Source organism: Esox lucius, chromosome 25 (genome assembly GCF_011004845.1).
Source record: "Esox lucius isolate fEsoLuc1 chromosome 25, fEsoLuc1.pri, whole genome shotgun sequence".
Classification (NCBI taxonomy): Eukaryota; Metazoa; Chordata; class Actinopteri; order Esociformes; family Esocidae; genus Esox; species Esox lucius.
In genome coordinates this window covers 20,615,676-20,635,831 of record NC_047593.1, presented here as the reverse complement: position 1 = coordinate 20,635,831, position 20,156 = coordinate 20,615,676, and the positions used below count along the sequence as shown (strand labels likewise).

The 20,156-nt window shown below is 46.3% G+C and overlaps 2 protein-coding genes across 2 annotated transcripts; one reads left to right on the top strand and one right to left on the bottom strand.

Moving 5' to 3' along the window:
- The first annotated feature begins 1,792 nt into the window (after nt 1–1,792).
- Nucleotides 1,793–8,764, top strand: adamtsl7 (ADAMTS-like 7). The gene is made up of 12 exons (XM_010865791.5): nt 1,793–1,935; nt 3,163–3,292; nt 3,683–3,858; nt 3,956–4,064; nt 4,490–4,690; nt 5,162–5,291; nt 5,420–5,642; nt 5,730–5,903; nt 6,426–6,599; nt 7,557–7,736; nt 7,846–7,990; nt 8,138–8,764. Exons 1-12 carry the CDS (start codon nt 1,798–1,800, stop codon nt 8,287–8,289), a joined length of 1,932 nt encoding a protein of 643 aa, XP_010864093.3. The 5' UTR covers nt 1,793–1,797; the 3' UTR covers nt 8,290–8,764.
- A 2,156-nt stretch (nt 8,765–10,920) lies between these two features.
- On the bottom strand, nt 10,921–18,523 carry ptpn9b (protein tyrosine phosphatase non-receptor type 9b). The gene is made up of 13 exons (XM_020043700.3): nt 18,405–18,523; nt 16,618–16,761; nt 16,377–16,466; nt 15,910–16,034; nt 15,668–15,773; nt 15,474–15,584; nt 14,393–15,318; nt 14,126–14,222; nt 12,568–12,637; nt 12,404–12,482; nt 12,154–12,304; nt 11,863–12,070; nt 10,921–11,702 (listed from the first exon to the last, which is right to left on the bottom strand). The coding sequence occupies exons 1-13, from the start codon at nt 18,435–18,437 to the stop codon at nt 11,479–11,481; spliced, it is 2,364 nt and encodes a 787-aa protein (XP_019899259.3). The 5' UTR covers nt 18,438–18,523; the 3' UTR covers nt 10,921–11,478.
- Nucleotides 18,524–20,156: the final 1,633 nt, after the last annotated feature.

Sequence of the window (20,156 nt, the reverse complement as noted above, 5' to 3'; positions counted from 1 at the left end):
AACATCACCAGAGAATTGGACCAGGAACATCACCAGAGTATTGGACCAGGGACATCACTAGAGTATTGGACCAGGAACATCACCAGAATATTGGACCAGGAACATCACCAGAGTATTGGACCAGGGACATCACCAGAGTATTAGACCAGGGACATCACCAGAGTATTGGACCAGGAACATCACCAGAGTATTGGACCAGGAACATCACCAGAGTATTAGACCAGGGACATCACCAGAGTATTGGACCAGGGACATCACCAGAGTATTGAACCAGGGACATCACCAGAGTATTGGACCAGGAACATCACCAAAGAATTGGACCAGGAACATCACCAGAGTATTGGACCAGGAACATCACCAGAGTAGGGCTCTACAGTAAAAACATTTATTTAACTAATTTCTCTCGACATTTCTACATCTGTCATATCAAATCAGGAAGTCTGGAAACCTCTGCAGTTACCTCTCACAGTCATGGTGTGTGTGTGTGTTAGAAGGGCTGTAAAAATATTCCCTCCATCTGTGTTTAAAGTTAATTCAATCATTTATGTCCAGATTAATGAAACATAAACAAGAGAAGCAAAGCACCAGACAGAGCATGTAAGGTGAGACAACCACACACACACACACACACACACACATGCTTTGTTCGTGTTCGCTGTATAGAACAGCACCATATGTTGCGACTCCCTGCCAGAAAACCTTCTTTAACACTGAATCAGTCTGATTCACTGTAATTGGTTTCTGATACAGCAGCACTCTAGTGGTGAATCATTAAATGTGTTGAATCTTTGTAAGTGAATCATCCAGTCGGATGGTTGTGAATCATTGTTGACCAGTGGTTTCTCGTTGTTTCAGAAGAAAAGGGAAGAAAGATGAAGAGGAGGAAGGAGGTAAGAGACAGGGAGAAAGACACACACATCCTTGTTTCACTACTTTCTGGAAACAACATGTACTCCCGTTCAAAATACCTGTTGAATATCGTCCCCACAACGGATTAGGTTTTAGCGCCTGTGAGGATCTCTGGACCTGGCATGTACAGTAAAACATGTTCACACCCAATTACACGCTGTTCTATCAGTCCCTGGTGTTTTCCGTGACAGTTTGGTGGCACAGTGTGAGTAACCCTCCTTAGACTTGAAAGAAGGCTGCAAAACAAACTCAGAACAGAGAGAAAGACCAGAAAAGAGAGAAAGACCAGAACAGAGAGAAAGACCAGAAAAGAGAGAAAGACCAGAAAAGAGAGAAAGACCAGAACAGAGAGAAAGATCAGAAAAGAGAGAAAGACCAGAAAAGAGAGAAAGACCAGAACAGAGAGAAAGACCAGAAAAGAGAGAAAGACCAGAAAAGAGAGAAAGACCAGAAAAGAGAGCAAGACCAGAACAGAGAGAAAGACCAGAAAAGAGAGAAAGAGCAGAAAAGAGAGAGAGAATAAAGTGAGAGAGCACAGAGGAAGAATCTATCCCTTTTCCTTTCCCTCCCTTCCTTTTTGACACAGTCACCTTCCCCTCTCTCTCCCATCCCCTCTCTCTCTCTTCCTCTCTCTCTCTCCCATCCTCTCTCTCTCTCTCTCTCTTCGACAGCCACACATACAGATGCACACTCTCCACTCATGTCATTTGTTGTGTAGCTGGTCAGTAAGCCAGTCATCCAGTCAGTCAGTCTATCAGTCAGTCATCCAGTCAGTCATCCAGTCAGTCAGTCTATCAGTCAGTCATCCAGTCAGTCATCCAGTCAGTCAATCAGTCAGTCATCCAGTCAGTCTGTCAGTCAGTCTGTCAGTCAGTCGGTCAGTCAGTCATGGCCAGCTCATATCAGCAGTATGTCTCTTCCTGGCTGGGGCTGGTTCTCTTCAGATTCACCCTGTCTCTCGACCTCCTCTACCCGCTTTCAGGTGCTCTTCCCTTGGCTACACATGCCGAAGGCTACCCAAAAGAGGTAAGAAAACCACACTCCCAGTTAGCAAGAACGCAACCTCTAGAACTAATGTGCAATTTATACCAATGTGTAAACTGATCCTCTGACTTCATTATATTTCATTAGTCTTCTCTGTAAATATGAATAGGCAGGGTTATGACATGTGGTGTTGGATTGTGTGTTGCTTTGAATAATCTTTGAATAATTTCTTTATTTGGTGTACAATTTAGTTATACAATAAGTTAATTCAGTTAGTGTGGTATGTAATTAGTATGTAATTTAGTTATCTAGTTATTTGTCCATCTATTTCTGTAGTTAGCTAGCTGGGTAGATATCTCTAGTGAACTAACGACATGAACATCAATAGAACCACTAATCTGTCATGAAACGACAGTATTTGCTGGATAATGAGCACCTAGTGAGTTAGTTAGCAGTTAGCTGGTTAATATTTAAAAGAAAAAACAATAACAACAGAAAAAGCAAGAAGTAAAATAACTTTTCTTTTGTGCCAAATATACCCCTATGCTAGTTATCACTAAATTAACATAATAATATCTGTTTGTTGGCATGTGAATGTGTAGTGGTGTTATAGGGTCTGTGTGTGTGTACATGTGTAGCCATGTGTCTGTGTGTCAGTGTGTCTGTATGTGTGTTGCAATGTGTGTGTGTGTGTGTGTGTGTGTCTGTGTCTGTGTGTGTGTACATATGTAGCCATGTGTCTGTGTGTGTGTAGCCATGTGTGTGTGTGTTTGTGTAGCCATGTGTGTATGTGTGTGTGTGTGTGTGTGTGTGTGTGTGTGTGTGTGTGTGTAGCCATGTGTGTGTATGTATGTGTGTGTGTGTGTGTGTAGCCATGTGTGTGTATGTATGTGTGTTTGTGTAGCCATGTGTGTGTGTCTGTGTGTGTGTGTGTAGCCATGTGTGTGTGTGTGTAGCCATGTGTGTGTGTGTATGTGTGTAGCCGTGTGTGTGTGTGTGTGTGTGTGATATGGGACTTAATAATAATCTTTAATATGATCTTTAATAATCAATCAAAGATTTAAATCCTTTACAACACATACATGTTACACAACAATAAACCCATTATAATAAAGAGTAATAAAATAAAAACAATAAAAAAGAATAAAACAATAAATTATAAAAGGATGGAAAAAGAAATGAGCTGTAAAACTGCATGTTTGTGTGTCCGTGTGTGTCGGTGTGTCCGTGTGTGTGTGTCCGTGTGTGTGGCCGTGTGTGTGTTATCAGGGCCATGAGGTGGTGAGAGGGATGTTCTCTCGGCCAGTGCTCAGTGTGGGTTACCACAAGATCCTGGAGATCCCTGCTGGAGCCACCAACATCCGAATACAGGAGACTGTGAAGAGCAAAAACTACCTGGGTACAAAACAATCACACACATTTATTCACTCACAATACCATTTCAATTTACAAGTGGTCAAAGAAGATATATTATATTTTGAAATAAAGAAAGTCCTGGTTGGCCCTAGCGGTGCTGTCCGAGTAGCTGTCTTTCTATCTATACACATTGCTGTGATACACATTGCAGGGATACATGTTGCTATGATACACGTTGCTGTGATACATGTTGCTGTGATATGAGTTGCTGTGATACATGTTGCTGTGATATGAGTTGCTGTGATACATGTTGCTGTGATACGCGTTGCTGTGATACATGTTGCTGTGATACGCGTTGCTGTGATACATGTTGCTGTGATACACGTTGCTGTGATACATGTTGCTCACTTGGTGTTTTGGTTGACTCGTACAGCCCTGAGGACTCGGGGCGGTGTCTCTATCGTCAACGGCAACTGGGCTATCGACCGTCCAGGGATGATCGTTGCCGCAGGAACCCAGCTTATGTACCGTCGACCAAATGAAGTCCGTTCCAGAACCGGAGAGTCCATCACCGCGCTGGGACCCACCAAGGAGGAGCTACATCTATATGTGAGACACACACACACACACACACACACACACACACATACATGAACACATTAAATATCCACCCTGAAGGTACTCATCCATCATCCTCCCTCCTCAGTTGATCTACCAGCAGCCAGACCCCAGGGTACTGTATGAGTACAGACGTCCACACAACGACACACACACCGACCCAGAGACATACACACACCAGAACACACTGCCACTGGGTAAGTGTACACACACACACACACACAACCACACACACACGCAGTAACATCTGTTTAGGAAGGTGACCAGAGTTTATCATTCTCTGTATTGTCCTTCACCTCCCAAATAGAGTTTAAGGCATGCAATATTCCCTGTGTGTGTGTCTGTCTGTGCACGTGCGTGTGCGCAGTTAGATATGGCCAATAGTCAACATCAGCCAGGAAACATTTTGGCTCAGTTTTCCCCAAATCAGCTTCTTCCATGATGTAATGTTTTTATTTTGGCATACATAACAGCTCTAATATAAACAGTTATATTAAGTTTTATGACTTGGGTGTATTACTCAATTTAGCAAAAAACCAATGTTGGAGTTGTTTGAAGCTAATAATCCAAGTTTTCTTTATTGGTCTCTCCCAACCTCTCTCGTCTATTTTGCTCTCTCTAGTTGAGATTGTTGGGACCACCCACTCAGGAAGTGATGACACTGTCACCAATGGAATGGGTGTGTCCGTTGATGATGTCAGTCGTGGGAGGAGCCATCCCAACCAGGTGACATCTAACCCTGCTGTGAACCCTTACAGCTTGGCTCCTCCCTACAGCTGGGTGAAGACCGGACACACAACATGCAGCGCCTCCTGTGGCGGGGGTTAGGAACTACACACACACACACACGGAACCCCCCCCACACACACACAGTACCACACACACACACAGACACACAAACACACGTAGACACACACACACACTCACACACACAACCAAACACACACCCACAGACATACACATGCACACACACAGAGATACATACACACACACTCATACACACACACACACACACAGAGATACATACACACACACTCATACACACACACACACACAAGTTATGAACAATTAAATTTTTAAGCAAAGTTTATAAACTAGCTACATATCATCAAATATAAATCTTCTGTTGATAAAATAGTTAACAGATCAAACACAGGGTTGTTTTAAAACCCATTTGTCCTAAATATTCCTTTAACATTTAGTGACCGTTCCCTTCCTTTTGGTGTCCTGTGTCTGTGTGCGTGTGTCTGTGTGTGTCTGTGTGCGTGTGTCTGTGTGTGTGTGTGTGTGTCAGGTAGACATCGAGTGCAGTGGGTGTGTGAAGAAACAGAAAGCAAGACAACAGTGTCAGATGACCTCTGTGGCCCCGCCCAACGACCTCTGAACCAGGAAGTTGATTGTAATACTCACCCTTGCCCTGCCTTGTGAGAGAAATACACACAGAGTAACACACACACATGCACAAACACACACACTGTTCTGTTACTCTACTTGAGAGGACTTTAGTTCTCAATAAAAGTCCTTGTAACTTCTCTCCTCTGGGATTGGTTAGTTGGGACCTGGGGGAGTGGTCAGAGTGTAGTAGACCCTGTGGCCCGGGTTCACAGCATCGGCAGGTCATCTGTCGCCAGGCTCCGGGCAACCATAGCAACAGCATGGCAACACTGATCCCTGTGGACGTGGCACTGTGTGGGGATTCTGACCGGCCAGAGACGACAACTTCCTGTCAGCTTAAGATCTGCAGCGAGTGGCAGATACGCTCTGAGTGGAACCCAGTGAGACACACACACACACACATACACATTAATACACATGCACACACACACAAATAGTAACTGCCCCCCCCCCCACCCCGCCCCCAGTGTTCTGTGCCATGTGGCATCGGTCAGCGGAGCAGGAACGTGGTGTGCGTCGGTAACCACGGCGACGAGGAAGAGGAGGAGGAGTGTAACATTGGGGTGAAACCAGTCGCCCTACAGAACTGTGACATGGGGCCCTGCGCTCACAGCTGGTTCACCTCTCTGTGGAGCGACCAGGTATCTGCCTGTGTGGCGCAGAAGTGGGGGGGTGACATTGCTCTGTGTCCGTAACATTTCTGTGTGTGTGTAACATGCTGTGTGTCTAACATTTCTGTGTGTGTAACATTTCTGTGTGTGTCTCACATTGCTGTGTGTATGTAACATTTCTGTGTGTGTGTAACATTGCTGTGTGTATGTAACATTTCTGTGTGTCTCACATTGCTGTGTGTATGTAACATTTCTGTGTGTGTGTAACATTGCTGTGTGTATGTAACATTTCTGTGTGTCTCACATTGCTGTGTGTATGTAACATTTCTGTGTGTGTCTCACATTGCTGTGTGTATGTAACATTTCTATGTGTGTGTAACATTGCTGTGTGTATGTAACATTTCTATTTGTGTGTAACATTGCTGTGTCTATGTAACATTTCTGTGTGTGTCTCACATTGCTGTGTGTATGTAACATTTCTATGTGTGTGTAACATTGCTGTGTGTATGTAACATTTCTATTTGTGTGTAACATTGCTGTGTGTTTCTTCAGTGCTCTGCAGAATGTGGGCGGGGAAGTCGTAGTCGCTCGGCAGTGTGCCTGCTGGATCATGTGAGCAACCTGCCATTGGATGGCTGTGAAGGGACACGCCCACAGGAAGTGACATCGTGTGATGCCGGGCCGTGCCACCACCGCCTGGAGTGGTTCACTGGACCTTGGGGACAGGTCAACACACAAACACACAGACACACCACAACACAACACACATACCACAACACACTACAACGCAACACACACACCACAACACACCACAAAACACACACAGCACAACACACCACAGACACACACCACCACACACACACACACCAGAACACAACACAGACAACACACACTCACAAACTACCACACACACACATGCCATCACAACACAACACACACCACAACACACACCACAACAGACACACACAAGCCAAAACACACACATAGCAACACACACCACATGGTGAAACACAGATATAAATATATTGTATAATAATGCTAATAATATAACATTTGAAATATCCCTCTTTAATTCGGTTTTATTTTCACATACAATATCTGATTATTTCTTTTATTGTTTAGTGTGTTACTTATTGTGTATTTTATTGTTTAGTGTGTTATTGTGTCTTTTGTTTAGTGTGTTACTTATTGTGTATTTTATTGTTTAGTGTGTTACTTATTGTGTCTTTTATTGTTTAGTGTGTTACTTATTGTGTATTTTGTTTAGTGTGTTACTTATTGCGTCTTTTATTGTTTAGTGTGTTACTTATTGTCTTTTATTGTAGAGCGTATTACTTATTGTCTTTTATTGAGTTTATTATTTAGTGTCTTTTATTGTTGAGTTTATTACTTATTGTGTCTTTTATTGTTGAGTTTATTACTCAGTCTTTTATTGTTGAATTTATTACTTATTGTGTCTTTTATTGTTGAGTTTATTACTTAGTCTTTTATTGTTGACTGTATTACTGATTGGGTCTTTTATTGTTGAGTGTATTACTGATTGGGTCTTTTATTGTTGACTGTATTACTGATTGGGTCTTTTATTGTTGACTGTACTATTGATTGGGTCTTTTATTGTTGAGTATATTACTGATTGTGTTTTATTGTTGACTGTAATACTGATTGGGTCTGCGTGAACTGCAGTGTTCAGCAGAATGCGGGAATGGAACCCAAACTCGAGGCGTGGCCTGTTTACTCCGTGACGACAGTCTCCTGGAGGTAGTCGACCAATCAAACTGCTCCCACCTGGTTCGGCCAATGACCTCTCAGCGCTGCCACCTGAAGGGGTGTGGTGTGCAGTGGTATGTCACGGACTGGAGCATGGTGAGTCCCAGGAAACTCTGTCTCGTCACCTGACAGAGTTCTGTTCAGAAACACTCAACCTGTCTTTCCACCCACCTGTCCGTCTGTCGGCCCACCTGTCTGTCTTTAGTGTTCTCGCTCTTGTGGCGGAGGGTATCGTGTGCGAGAGGTGCGTTGCCTCACCGACTCTGTGACCCCTAGTGACCTTTGCGAATCCAGTTTGATGCCAGAGAATCAAGAGGAGTGTAATACTCAGCCATGTCTGCCTGACACAGGTAGGTCTCCTCCTCCATCCCTCTACTCCTCCCTTCTTCATCCACCTCCCGCCACCCAACTCTCTGACTTCTCCTGTAGACTCATCATATTGTGACCAGTGTTTTAATGCTCCTCTGGTTTCTCCCTCTCCTTCCCTTCTCGTCCAGATTCATCGTGTCAGGACCAGTACTATAACTGTGTGATGGTGGTCCAGGCTCGGTTGTGTGTTTACCCCTACTACAGAACAACATGCTGTGCCTCGTGCCGCAAAGCCCCCCAAACACACACAGTTCACAAGAATCCCCTCCATGGGGGATGACCTCACACACGCGCCCCAGAAACCGTACGTAACCATAGCTGTCGTCATGGTTACTACCAGCTGTTCTGACATTTGTGGCTGCTCAAACCAACCAACCATTGTCCTCTGTGAAGTCACGGTTAAATACAAACTGTTTATTAACAAACATTTCACCTCAGCGTACAGAAATCAAATTAACAACACAGAAGCGGAGTTCAGCCTGAAAAACAGAACTTCATCTGGAGGTTCAGCCGGAAATACAGACACACCAGACCAGGGATATTTGCCATGTTCCCAACCTTTTTGATGCCCAGATTTTATGATATATTCCCCACGGATTCAGGAATATTTCAGCTGGAATAACCACCATCTGTTCCATAGTCTCTGAATAAACCCGTCGCTAAGACAACCATCTGTTCCATAATCTCTGAATAAACCCGTTGCTAAGACAACCATCTGTTTTATAGTCTCTGAATAAAACTGTCGCTAAGACAACCATCTGTTCCGTAGTCTCTGAATAAGGCCGTCGCTAAGACAACATCTGTTCTCAAAACAATGCTCTTAATCTACAAACAGTATTCACCATGTCAACATAAACATTTAAAACATTTTATCTGTCCTGTGGGCTGATTCATTAAGCTCACCAGATTACCGTTAAGATCAGTTTGTTATTTATTTCTTTACAAGCATTGATCGTACCAACATTCAAGTTTCAATACTGTTTTGTTTTTTTAACAAAGACATAAATATGACAGGATACAATGCATTATACCATATAAAAAACAAAATAAAATTGATAAACTTCTTTAAAATGATGATCACAAGAGGCGAAACCCAGAAAATATGATCTTTGATGCTGGGCAAAAACACTTTTTACGTTAACCCCTGAGTTTCAATGTTATTATTGTCGCTAGTCTCAAATGACAAACTCCATTCATATAGCACACTATTTCTATTGGGAAGTACACAGGGAGCAAGGCATTATGGGGGACAGCCTTCAAGTGCATCCCAATGGGCACCATGTTCCCTACATAGTGAACTACTAACCAATCATTACCAGAGCCCTGCAGGAGACATGAGGGCCCTCCAGTGTGAGGGGGGCATTTTAGACAGAGGCCATTGAGTAAAAGGCAGAAGCTCCTACATAACTCATCACAGGAGCTTTGATGCCAAACTGGGAAATGGACAAGAATGAGTCCTCTGTACTTCTCTATGACACCATGTAGGTTGTTAAGCCTGGGACTGAATGTCACACGCTACGGCAAGCTGGAAGGCACAAATATCTGAGGCAGTCCGACACCTCCAGACCAGAACACTATAGTACACTACTTTAACCAGAGCCCTATGGAGAGATGACACCCTATTCCCTATATAGTACACTACTTTAACCAGAGCCCTATGGAGAGATGACACCCTATTCCCTATATAGTACACTACTTTAACCAGAGTCCTATGGAGAGATGAAACCCTATTCCCTATATAGTACACTATTTTAACCAGAGCCCTATGGAGAGATTACACCCTATTCCCTATATAGTACACTACTTTAACCAGAGCCCTATGGAGAGATGACACCCTATTCCCTATATAGTACACTATTTTAACCAGAGCCCTATGGAGAGATTACACCCTATTCCCTATATAGTACACTACTTTAACCAGAGCCCTATGGAGAGATTACACCCTATTCCCTATATAGTACACTACTTTTTAATAATAAATAAGTAGTTCTCTACTTCCAGTCTGGTGTAGCTGACTTGATAAAGGCATGGTCCCTGATGGAGGGTTTGGTTATTATGCCCTCACTACTGCAAGTCCTCCTGGGTAGAACATCACAGTTTAGTGCACTAGGGGAAAGAGAATAGGGTCCCATTTGGGCCACTCAAAGGAAGGAACATAATTAAAATCATGAAAACAACGGACGATTCGAGGCAGTGACACAGTATTAAGGCCAATTGTCCAATCAGGATGCCCAAACTGTTACAAAACATGCAACCTGACCAAAAAAACGTCTCTCGTCATTTTCCAGCCCACTAATATCTATGTTTGTCCCTCAAGGTTAGAGTGAATTATATTAAAACAAAGCTTCTGTCATTGATCTTCTAACAGACATTATCGTTAATATTATTAATACCATCTGCACTATTATATCCACAATATACTGTATAAACGTATGTTACAAGAATATACACGGCCTATAGTAGATAATAATCTTGCCTTAATATAAAGGAGTACATACAAGCATTCAGGGGTCAGGCTTTGGTTTGTGGACGGTTAGTTACTTTACAATATGGACAGTCGGACAGGAAACGCACCTTAAAAAAATGTCATCAACAACAATGATGCACCACAGAAGAAAAGCACAAATGACACAGAAGAGAAACAGACTCATTTTGACCAGGTATCGGTTTGGAACCCCATGTCACAATGCAACCAAACGTGACCATGTTCTCCCAAGCACACGCCCCCACCCACACAGGCGCCCCTCCAGCACAAGCACACGCCCCTTTGCATTCAGAAAGTCCACCAGCCAAGGCGGGAAACAGGCGGGACAGGGTGTCAGGGGTTCAAAGGTCATTGACGATGGCGTGACACTAGGCGTAGGGGGTTCAAATTCTAGTTTGTCGTTCGTCCTCCTGTGCAAGAGTGTTCTGGCAGCAACCGTAGATGTGGATAGCCCTCGATGGCACTGCCCATGCTGTCACAGAAGCCCTTGGAGTACATGTGCAAAGCATGGGCCTCTAGGTAGCTCTGCGGGAGCAACAGGCCTGGCCTGAGCACAACAGAGCAGGGGCCTCTAGATAGCTCTATGGAAGAAACAGTCCAGAGCAGGGTCCTCTAGCTAGCTCTACACGAGCAAATGACTGGAGCAGGGGCCTCTAGTTAGCTCAAAGGGCGCAACAAACTGGAGCAGGAGCCTCTAGCTAGCGCTAAGGGAGCAAAAACCTGGAGCAGAAGCCTCTAGCTAGCTCTATGGCAGCAACAGGCTCAAAGTCACCACACTAAATACTAAATGGCAGGACAGATCAATCAACCAATCATTTAAATGTTGATGCAGCTCAGCCTTTCTTCTTCCTCCTCGGATGGTAATTCCAGGGGGGCCCTCTTCCATTTTCTCTCCATTTATTTTTCTTTCAGAAAATGTATCCATCCTTCCATCTCTACCTGCATTCACCCCTCCACCCCTCCACGTGTTTCTCTGTCCCCCCACTATTCACTGTCCGTCTCCAGGTCAGAGTCAGACCACTGTACCGGGGTCAGTTTCCCATGTCGCTGAGCGTACTCTATAACAGCCATGTAACAGAAGTAGTACTGGTCCCAGGTCTGGATGCTGAAGGCCCTCTGAGTCCTCATCCTCCTCACTGTCTCACACACATCCACTTTTCCAATGTCCTCCAGCCGAGACAGACAGATGTCTAGAGTACAGAACGTACCTGGGGGACAGACAGGGATGCAAAACAGTCAGACAGAGAGCAAAGGGAGAGACAGACAGAGAGGGTGAGACAGACAGAGGGTGAGACGGGGACCAGGTAGAGACAGACAGACAGGGAGAGACAGACAGACAGGGAGAGACAGACAGACAGGGAGTCTCACCAGTGCGTCCGATGCCTGCACTGCAGTGTACTACCAGTGGTGGTCCTCCTGGTGGCCCCTCCCACTCCGCTCCCAGACTCCTCAGCGCCGTCTCCTGCCGCTGCTGCACGTGCTCACGGAAATCCAACATGGCCGACGCACTCTTGGGCACTCCGAAGTCAGGCCAGCTGAGGTAGAGGAAGTGGAAGACTTCTCTCTTCTCCCCTGTCTGGCACAGACACACACCAGTTACACACACACCAGTTACACACACACCAGTTACACACACACCAGTTACACACAGACGCATACCTGGCTGTTGTACAGTTCCAGGTGAGACAGCCTGAAGTCCTGGTACAGCTGGATGTGTGTGTTCTTGATGAGGAAGAGACCCTGCTGCTCTGTCCTTCCTTCCTCCAGAGGCCAGTACTGACCACACTTGACCCTGCCCCGCTCCACCACCCTGTGCACGCACACGTGCACGCGCACAGCCATTTAGACTCAAATCTGAAAACCACAGCAATTCACCGCCTCCATGACAACAGATGAAGTAAAGGTGTACCTGGTAGTCATGACGATGATGAGGACCATCTGTTCCCATACCATTCTCCAGAAATCCCCAAACGTCTTGGGCAGAGGACCTGGAAACCAAACAACAACGTCACACGGTGAAACCGTACCACCAAGACGACGAGGCCAACCCTGAGAGGAGACGCCAACCCTCACCTTGAGTAGCGATGTAGGCGTTGCTCCTCTTGTACCCGTCCATAAAACTAGCATTGATGTAGTCCGCCGTCTAGGAACACACACATATACACACACACACACCCCGAAACACACACACACACGAACCCCGAAACACACACCCCAAAACACACTGACACACAGCCCGACACACACACACACACAGCCCGACACACACACACACACAGCCCGACACACACACACACACACAGCCCGACACACACACACACACAGCCCGACACACACACACACACACACAGCCCGACACACACACACACACACACAGCCCGACACACACACACACACACACACACAGCCCGACACACACACACACACACACACACAGCCCGACACACACACACACACACACACACACAGCCCGACACACACACACACACACACACACAGCCCGACACACACACACACACACACAGCCCGACACACACACACACACACACAGCCCGACACACACACACACACACACAGCCCGACACACACACACACACACACAGCCCGACACACACACACACACACAGCCCGACACACACACACACACACAGCCCGACACACACAACACACACACACACACAGCCCGACACACACACACACACACACACACAGCCCGACACACACACACACACACACACAGCCCGACACACACACACACACACACAGCCCGACACACACACACAGACAGCCCGACACACACACACAGACAGCCCGACACACACACACAGACAGCCCGACACACACACACAGACAGCCCGACACACACACACAGACAGCCCGACACACACACACAGACAGCCCGACACACACACACAGACAGCCCGACACACACACACAGACAGCCCGACACACACACACAGACAGCCCGACACACACACACAGACAGCCCGACACACACACACAGACAGCCCGACACACACACACAGACAGCCCGACACACACACACAGACAGCCCGACACACACACACAGACAGCCCGACACACACACACAGACAGCCCGACACACACACACAGACAGCCCGACACACACACACAGACAGCCCGACACACACACACAGACAGCCCGACACACACACACAGACAGCCCGACACACACACACAGACAGCCCGACACACACACAGCAATGAGGGCGTTTCAATGGACAGAGAATATCTGGTTCTGTAAGACAACACCCATGGTGATTACTACAGACCTCCAGTGCCTAGAACACAAGTGTTTTCAATCCCGCAAACTATGTCAGGGCGCTGAACGATCTTCAGAAACACAGCTGATTTAAATGACTTTGACCCTCTCATCCAACAGGTTTGAAGTAGGAGACGAGGCAGGAAATATCAACTGATTGAAAGCCCAGACACTCTGCTGCCCCCTATCGGTCGGCGCCAGTAATAACACTAACCGGCAGCTGATCTACACAGCATCCACAACACTTCCTCATCCAGACCTGACCTGTGGCTAGGGTCCCTGAGGGCACAATTTCAAAGATACTCCCGCTCACATTGTGAAAAAGAATGTTTTACATACAAGACGTACCTCGTCCTTGTCGTTGGACAGCTGGCTGAGTCTAACACGTGATTGGTCCAGACAGAGGACATCACTATACCTGTTTTTGATCTGATTGGACAGCTTTCTACAGAAGGATGAAGCAGAGGCGATATTAAAGAGTTAGAGAGAGAACAAGGAAAAGAGAGAGTGAGTATTAGAGAAAGAAATGCTCTAAAAGAGATGGAACCAAGGAGAGATATACAGAGATAAAAGACAGCGCATGAGACGCAAAGTGTTGTAGAGATGGAGACTAACTTGCTGTAGTCAAAGCTCCCGGTGGGCGCCTCCTTGCGTATCTCCTCGTACTCCTGGTAGATGCCTTTCTTCTTCTGCCTCTTGACGTGTTCCACCAACTCCAACAGCGTCATCCCTCCCTGATCAGGCATGTGGATGGTGGCCTCCTCCTGGGGTGCCGGGGCCTCCCCGAGCTCCTCGTCTTGCTCCGACACGCCCCACGACGTCGAGATAGCGGGGCGAGGGTGAGACTTCTGGGGGAGAGGAGGAACCTCGTGTACAGCCTCCTCGTCCACCTCCTCTTCCTCGTTCGCCGTGTCGTGGTCGGGGGCTTCCGAGCCGTCAGCGGACAGAGCCCCTCCTACTTTCGGGTGCAGGGGCGTGTCTGGGGGAGTGTCTGACTGCGGAGGCGGCTGGCGGCCGTTCACACTGTTAGCATTGGTGCTAACACCACTGACCACCCCAGAACCACTAACACAGCTGACCTCTGACCCCGTCCTGACCCCGGCAGAGCCGTTCCAGTGGTGGTGGTTCGCCTGCGGTCCAGAGCACTGGGAGCGGTTCGGGGTCTGGCTTTGAGTCCTGCTACAGTGGTTAGCATTGCTATCATCGTAGCAGTTGGAGTTAGTCGTAGCGGATAACGCTAGCTCGGAGGCTAATGTTGGAGGTGAATCTGAATGGGAGTCTATGGAGCTTTGTGTAGCTGCTAGCGTAGCAGCAGGGCTAACATCGCGGGGCAGCAGACTGTAGGAGCGTAGCAGGCTGCCAACACAGTCGTGTGTGTCGTGAAGAAGAGAGTCTGTGTGGTTGTTCCCCGGGGCGACGTGAGTGTTGACGCAGGACTGTATCCAGGCAACATGGTTGTACTTGCAAGTCCCACCCAGATGTTCTGGGAGGGAGGAGACTGGGATGTGATTGGACAGCTCATGTGCCTTCACTGTACAGACCTGGTGGAGGGAGAGCATGCTGTTAAGCACAGGCACAGGACATACAGTCAGACAGACACAGATACATACCGGCGTGCGCGCTCACGCGCTCACGCACACACGCGCTCACGCACACACGCACACACGCGCACACGCGCACACACACAGAGTTGTACCCTCTCTCTCAGCTTCTCGCGTACGAAGAGGCGGAGGACTGCAAAAGGAGCTCGGAACCAGAGAGGAGATGAAACGATGAACACACACTTGAGCCGCGCTGGGAACGCACCCTAGGACACACACACACACACACACAGTTAAGGAATGAAACAGAAAGGAGAAGATCCTAAATAGGACCCTAAGCACACATTACCTTGAGCAGATTGAGGATCTTGACACAGAGCTCATAGTCAAAGTTCATGTAGCTGGAGCTGGTCATGTCATAGATGAATATCAGGCCGTCCCTCTGAGTGTCTAGGCTGGGGGGGCGGGGAGGGGAGGAGGAGGGGGGGGGGACGGGGGGTTTACTTCTTATGAGGTAATAGAAGAGACAGTAGGACAGGAATGCAGAAAGGCAAGATAAGAGGGATGACATCATGAGAAATGGGAGGTTACCTCTCTATGGCTTTGTCCAGCTGATAGATGATGGCCTGCAGCACAGCCTTATGGGTAGTGACGTCAGGACGGTGGAGATGGGCAGTGAACAGAGCTAGAGCAGCACCCTTGGAATCACGTCCAGGCTACAACACACACACGGACAGACACACACACACGGACAGACAGATACACACACACACACGGACAGACAGATACACACACACACACGGACACACACGGACACACACACACACGGACAGACAGATACACACACACAGACACGGATGGACAAGCAGATATACACAAAGACAGAGTTTGGCAGAGACAGACAAACCATTTTTAAACCAATTTCCCTTGACTGGCGCTGAGCTTACCTGACAAACACACACAAACACACACACACACACACGAATAGAGACACAATCTCACCTCACAAACATAGAGAATCAGAGAGAGAACCCAACAGACAAACAGACGGGCCTCACCAGAACTGTGAACTTCCCACATAGTAGTTCAGAACGGAGCGGCTCTTCCTCTGGGTTAATGTCAAAGATGCCCTCCTTGATCCTCGTATTCTGAGTGGACCAATTGTAAACAGAAAGGCAGGGTCAGGGACCAATTACAGAAAGACTGGGTCATAGGTCACCATTAGTACATTAAGTGGGGTAAATAGCGCGCGCACGCACGCACCCCCCCCCCCCCTCAGTGTTTTGTCTCTGTCCGCACCTTGTATGCCTGGAAGAGGTCTACAGCCCGGGAGACGTCAAACTTGCGGGCCCTGAGGAACTTGACGGCGGTGGGTTGGGTGACCAGGGCTGCTGTGTGAGGCTGTTCCTTGCCACGCACCACACTGAGGAACTCCTCCACCGCCTGGAGACCACGGGGAGTGGAGGAAGCCACAAGGACAGAAGAGGAGAGAGTTGTTGTCGAGGGATTGGTTTAAAATGTGTGGTTTATGGTGTGGTGTTTACAGTGCCATAATAACATCACCACGGTTACCAGAAGGAACCACAATGACCAGTCCTTTCTATTAAATCAATCCCTCTGGTTTGGCTAAATGAACTGTGATCGATTAGTTAATGGGCAGACAGACAGACCCAGAGACGATTGATTGGCTAATGGACAGACAGTTAGACAGATCCAGAGAAGATTGATTTGCTAATGGACAGACAGTCTGATCCAGAGATGCATACTCATGCAGTGACAGGTGTAGGAAGGAAGCTATGCTTCATTCATCTGCTAAACCAGGAATAACCTGGGGCATTACTTTCACATCACCATCAACTTGCTTGGTCTTTCTGATATCTGACAGCGGATTATTCCAGTGATTCCAACACACACATTTTGGCACCTAGGAAAACTCCGGCGCGTCATAACTTAGCTTCAAAATGTGACTTTTTACAACTTGACGTGAAATGGTAATAGGATTCATAACGGCTGAAGTATTTATGTCAGAAATCAAATTGCGTGTTGCACAAAAGCTACTTAGTAGCTACATTAGCATAGCTATCTATCAGCGATATAAGGACGGAGCGAGTCGTCGATATAATGTAGCGCTGTACTGTTCTGCGGACTGGACGATTCTTCGTTTAATACATTGTGTAGTCAAATACATTAACTTTTCAGGTAATTAAACATTCCAACTGACAGCGTACAGTGGTCAATCGGCATAACTACAGTCCTCAAAGTAAAACCCCACCGCTGAAGACCAGTAAGAGCTACCGCTAGTTCTTCAGATACTACTACGGGCAGTGAGTTGAATGACGGCAACAAAGCTCTAGCTACTACCAGGAACAGGAGAACGAATTCTCTGAACTGGCTGTCATAAAATTGATCTCGCTAACGTGATTGTTATGACGAAGGCCACTGCATTCAAGGGAAATTGAAAACAACATGTCACACTACTCCACGTGTAACGTAAAAAGATTGCGCCACTGCACTGGCATGTTCTGGTGCGGAATAGTTATCGTTTGTAACTAAAAATGACATGTCAATGTTCTCTTACTATATGGCTAGGGAGCTACATGTGGTAAGCCAATAGGATGTGGATCAACTCTCTCTTCCCCTCGGGCTAACGTTAGCGGTCGCTAACTAGATACACTGGCCATTAGCGTTCACGCTAAAATACAGTATGTCTCAAATAGGGAAAAAAAGAATTGAGTTCGTATTCCGTTCTTCAAAACAACAGAAAACACACATGCAATGAAAACCGTGAGATGTCAACTTGACAAACACTGCCAAAGCTACATGCTAGACACACAGCTAGGCGCTAGCAGTCTACCGGGAATTGCATCCGGACGAACATGCTATAGCCACTTAGTTCGCGGTAGCATGCTAGCGGCTGTCACACTGAACGGGCCATGCATATTAACGAGACAGTATCCTCAAAGGGAACGTGGACAGTATACATGTGTAAACCCACACACTGTCATTATTAGTCACATAATTAAAAGGACATGTTAATGTCCACGGTTGGAAGACCGCAAGAAGAACATCGTTAACCAAACCCTTACCAGTTCCTCCTGAGTAGTCAGGACTTCCGCCATCTTGAAGCCTCGGCAGCGTCGTTTCTACGTGCGCGCCCACTAGTCGCTCGCTCAAGGCGCAGACGGGACACTCAAGAAAGAAAAAAAACATTATACGAAAGGTAGTGGTTAATGAACTTGATCCAGTTACAAGTCAAAATAAAGCAAGCAGCAGAAAACGTAATTTCTCACCAAATAAATGCCGGATCTTCACCTGCATTCAATAAAAACAGGCCTGGGGTTTTTTGAGTTACTATTTCTGTAACATCTTACCAGTCACAAGCTCACATGCGCAATAGCCTAGGGACGGGATCATCTATCTTAAAACACGTCCCATGTGTGCCCAATTGTATCACTATAAACATGTTCCCTTCAATGGACCACCACGAGGTTGATGTGACTTTTCTTGTGTGCGGAGCGACCAACAACGTGGTTAACTGTAGACTTACAACGTAACTGAACCGACACCAGCTAATTTAGTTGGATTCTTTTCAGTCTGTCTCCCTCGAAATCCAAATAGAATGCCTTTGTGCCACTGGCTTTACATTTAAACAATATCAATAGGGAATGAGACTGTCCATTCTCTACTAATGTAGGTGTGATGTAAACACAGACACTGCCAGTGATGTAGGGAAGGACTGGTCACCCTCAATGAAATCATTAATGGTCAATTTCGTGATTTCGTACGACCACTTCAGTCATTGCATAACTAACATAGCTGAAATATCTTAGAGGTAATATAAGTCTTTGGTATTAATCTCATATCACTAATACCCAAGTCTTCTATGTGAGTCAGCCACTACATCTACCATCCAATGTTGAACACAAGGGTCACATACTGAAAACAGATTAGGTAAATTATTAAATAAGTAAATTAATAATAAAAATTTATATGTTCTGTCACATCTCCCAATTATGCAACAAAAGACAAAACAGTGAATCTATAAGACGTTCTGAAAACTTTATTGGGTCGTTGCTTGAGTTACTGTCACAACAACTTACATTATGATCACATTTTTGTGTGTTTTATTACTCTTTAACATGTAATGCTTCTGACATCATAGCGGATCATCAACGACATCATGACATATTTCCTGTGCAATGAAAGTTTGCGTGGGACAGCTGTCCTAAATTGCAGCCTACGCCTGAAGGTTTTCTACATCACAGGATACAGAAGGTACATATCCATTCTATTTCAGACATCTGTTTACTTCTCTCTACACATGGCTGGCTCCGAATAGAAGCGCTCACTTAGAGGGTGTGTCAAAAAGGGCACCCTATTCCTTATGTAGTGGACCACATTTCTCTGGTCAAGAACAGGTCACTATGTAGGGAACAGGCTGCCTTTTGGGATGCAGGTGTAGACAGGAAGAAACACTATACCAGCCACAGAATGACAGGAAGAAACACTATACCAGGCTCAGAATGACAGGAAGAAACACTATACCTGCCTCAGAATGACAGGAAGAAACACTATACCAGCCTCAGAATGACAGGTTCTCTTAAGCCCAGGATCAAGAAACAAACTGCTCAAAACATTTTAGGGTTACACAATTGCCCAAAAGTAAAAAAAAAGAAAAGAAAAATGACATATTCTGGTCAAAGGTTTTTCCAGGTTTCCTGTTTGTTCCCTTCGGCTGACAGGAGTGTTCCAAACGGGATTTCAGATTTTTTAGTTGGAAATGAAAGAATCCATAGGACAGGTGTGTAGTGGGAGGCTGAGCTATACTCCGGGCCAGT

Bases quoted from the DNA above. Each gene is read 5' to 3' on its own strand.
- ptpn9b (XM_020043700.3), bottom strand. From the start codon at position 18,437: ATGGCGGAAGTCCTGACTACTCAGGAGGAACTG. The intron at 16,035-16,376 runs GTGAGGCCCGTC...TGTGTGTTGTAG, and splicing joins GTGGGAAGTTCACAGTTCTG to CCTGGACGTGATTCCAAGGG. The intron at 15,319-15,473 runs GTACAACTCTGT...TCCCTCCACCAG, and splicing joins GCGAGAAGCTGAGAGAGAGG to GTCTGTACAGTGAAGGCACA.
- adamtsl7 (XM_010865791.5), top strand. From the start codon at position 1,798: ATGGCCAGCTCATATCAGCAGTATGTCTCTTCCTGGCTGGGGCTGGTT. The intron at 4,065-4,489 runs GTAAGTGTACAC...TGCTCTCTCTAG, and splicing joins CCAGAACACACTGCCACTGG to TTGAGATTGTTGGGACCACC. The intron at 6,600-7,556 runs GTCAACACACAA...CGTGAACTGCAG, and splicing joins TCACTGGACCTTGGGGACAG to TGTTCAGCAGAATGCGGGAA.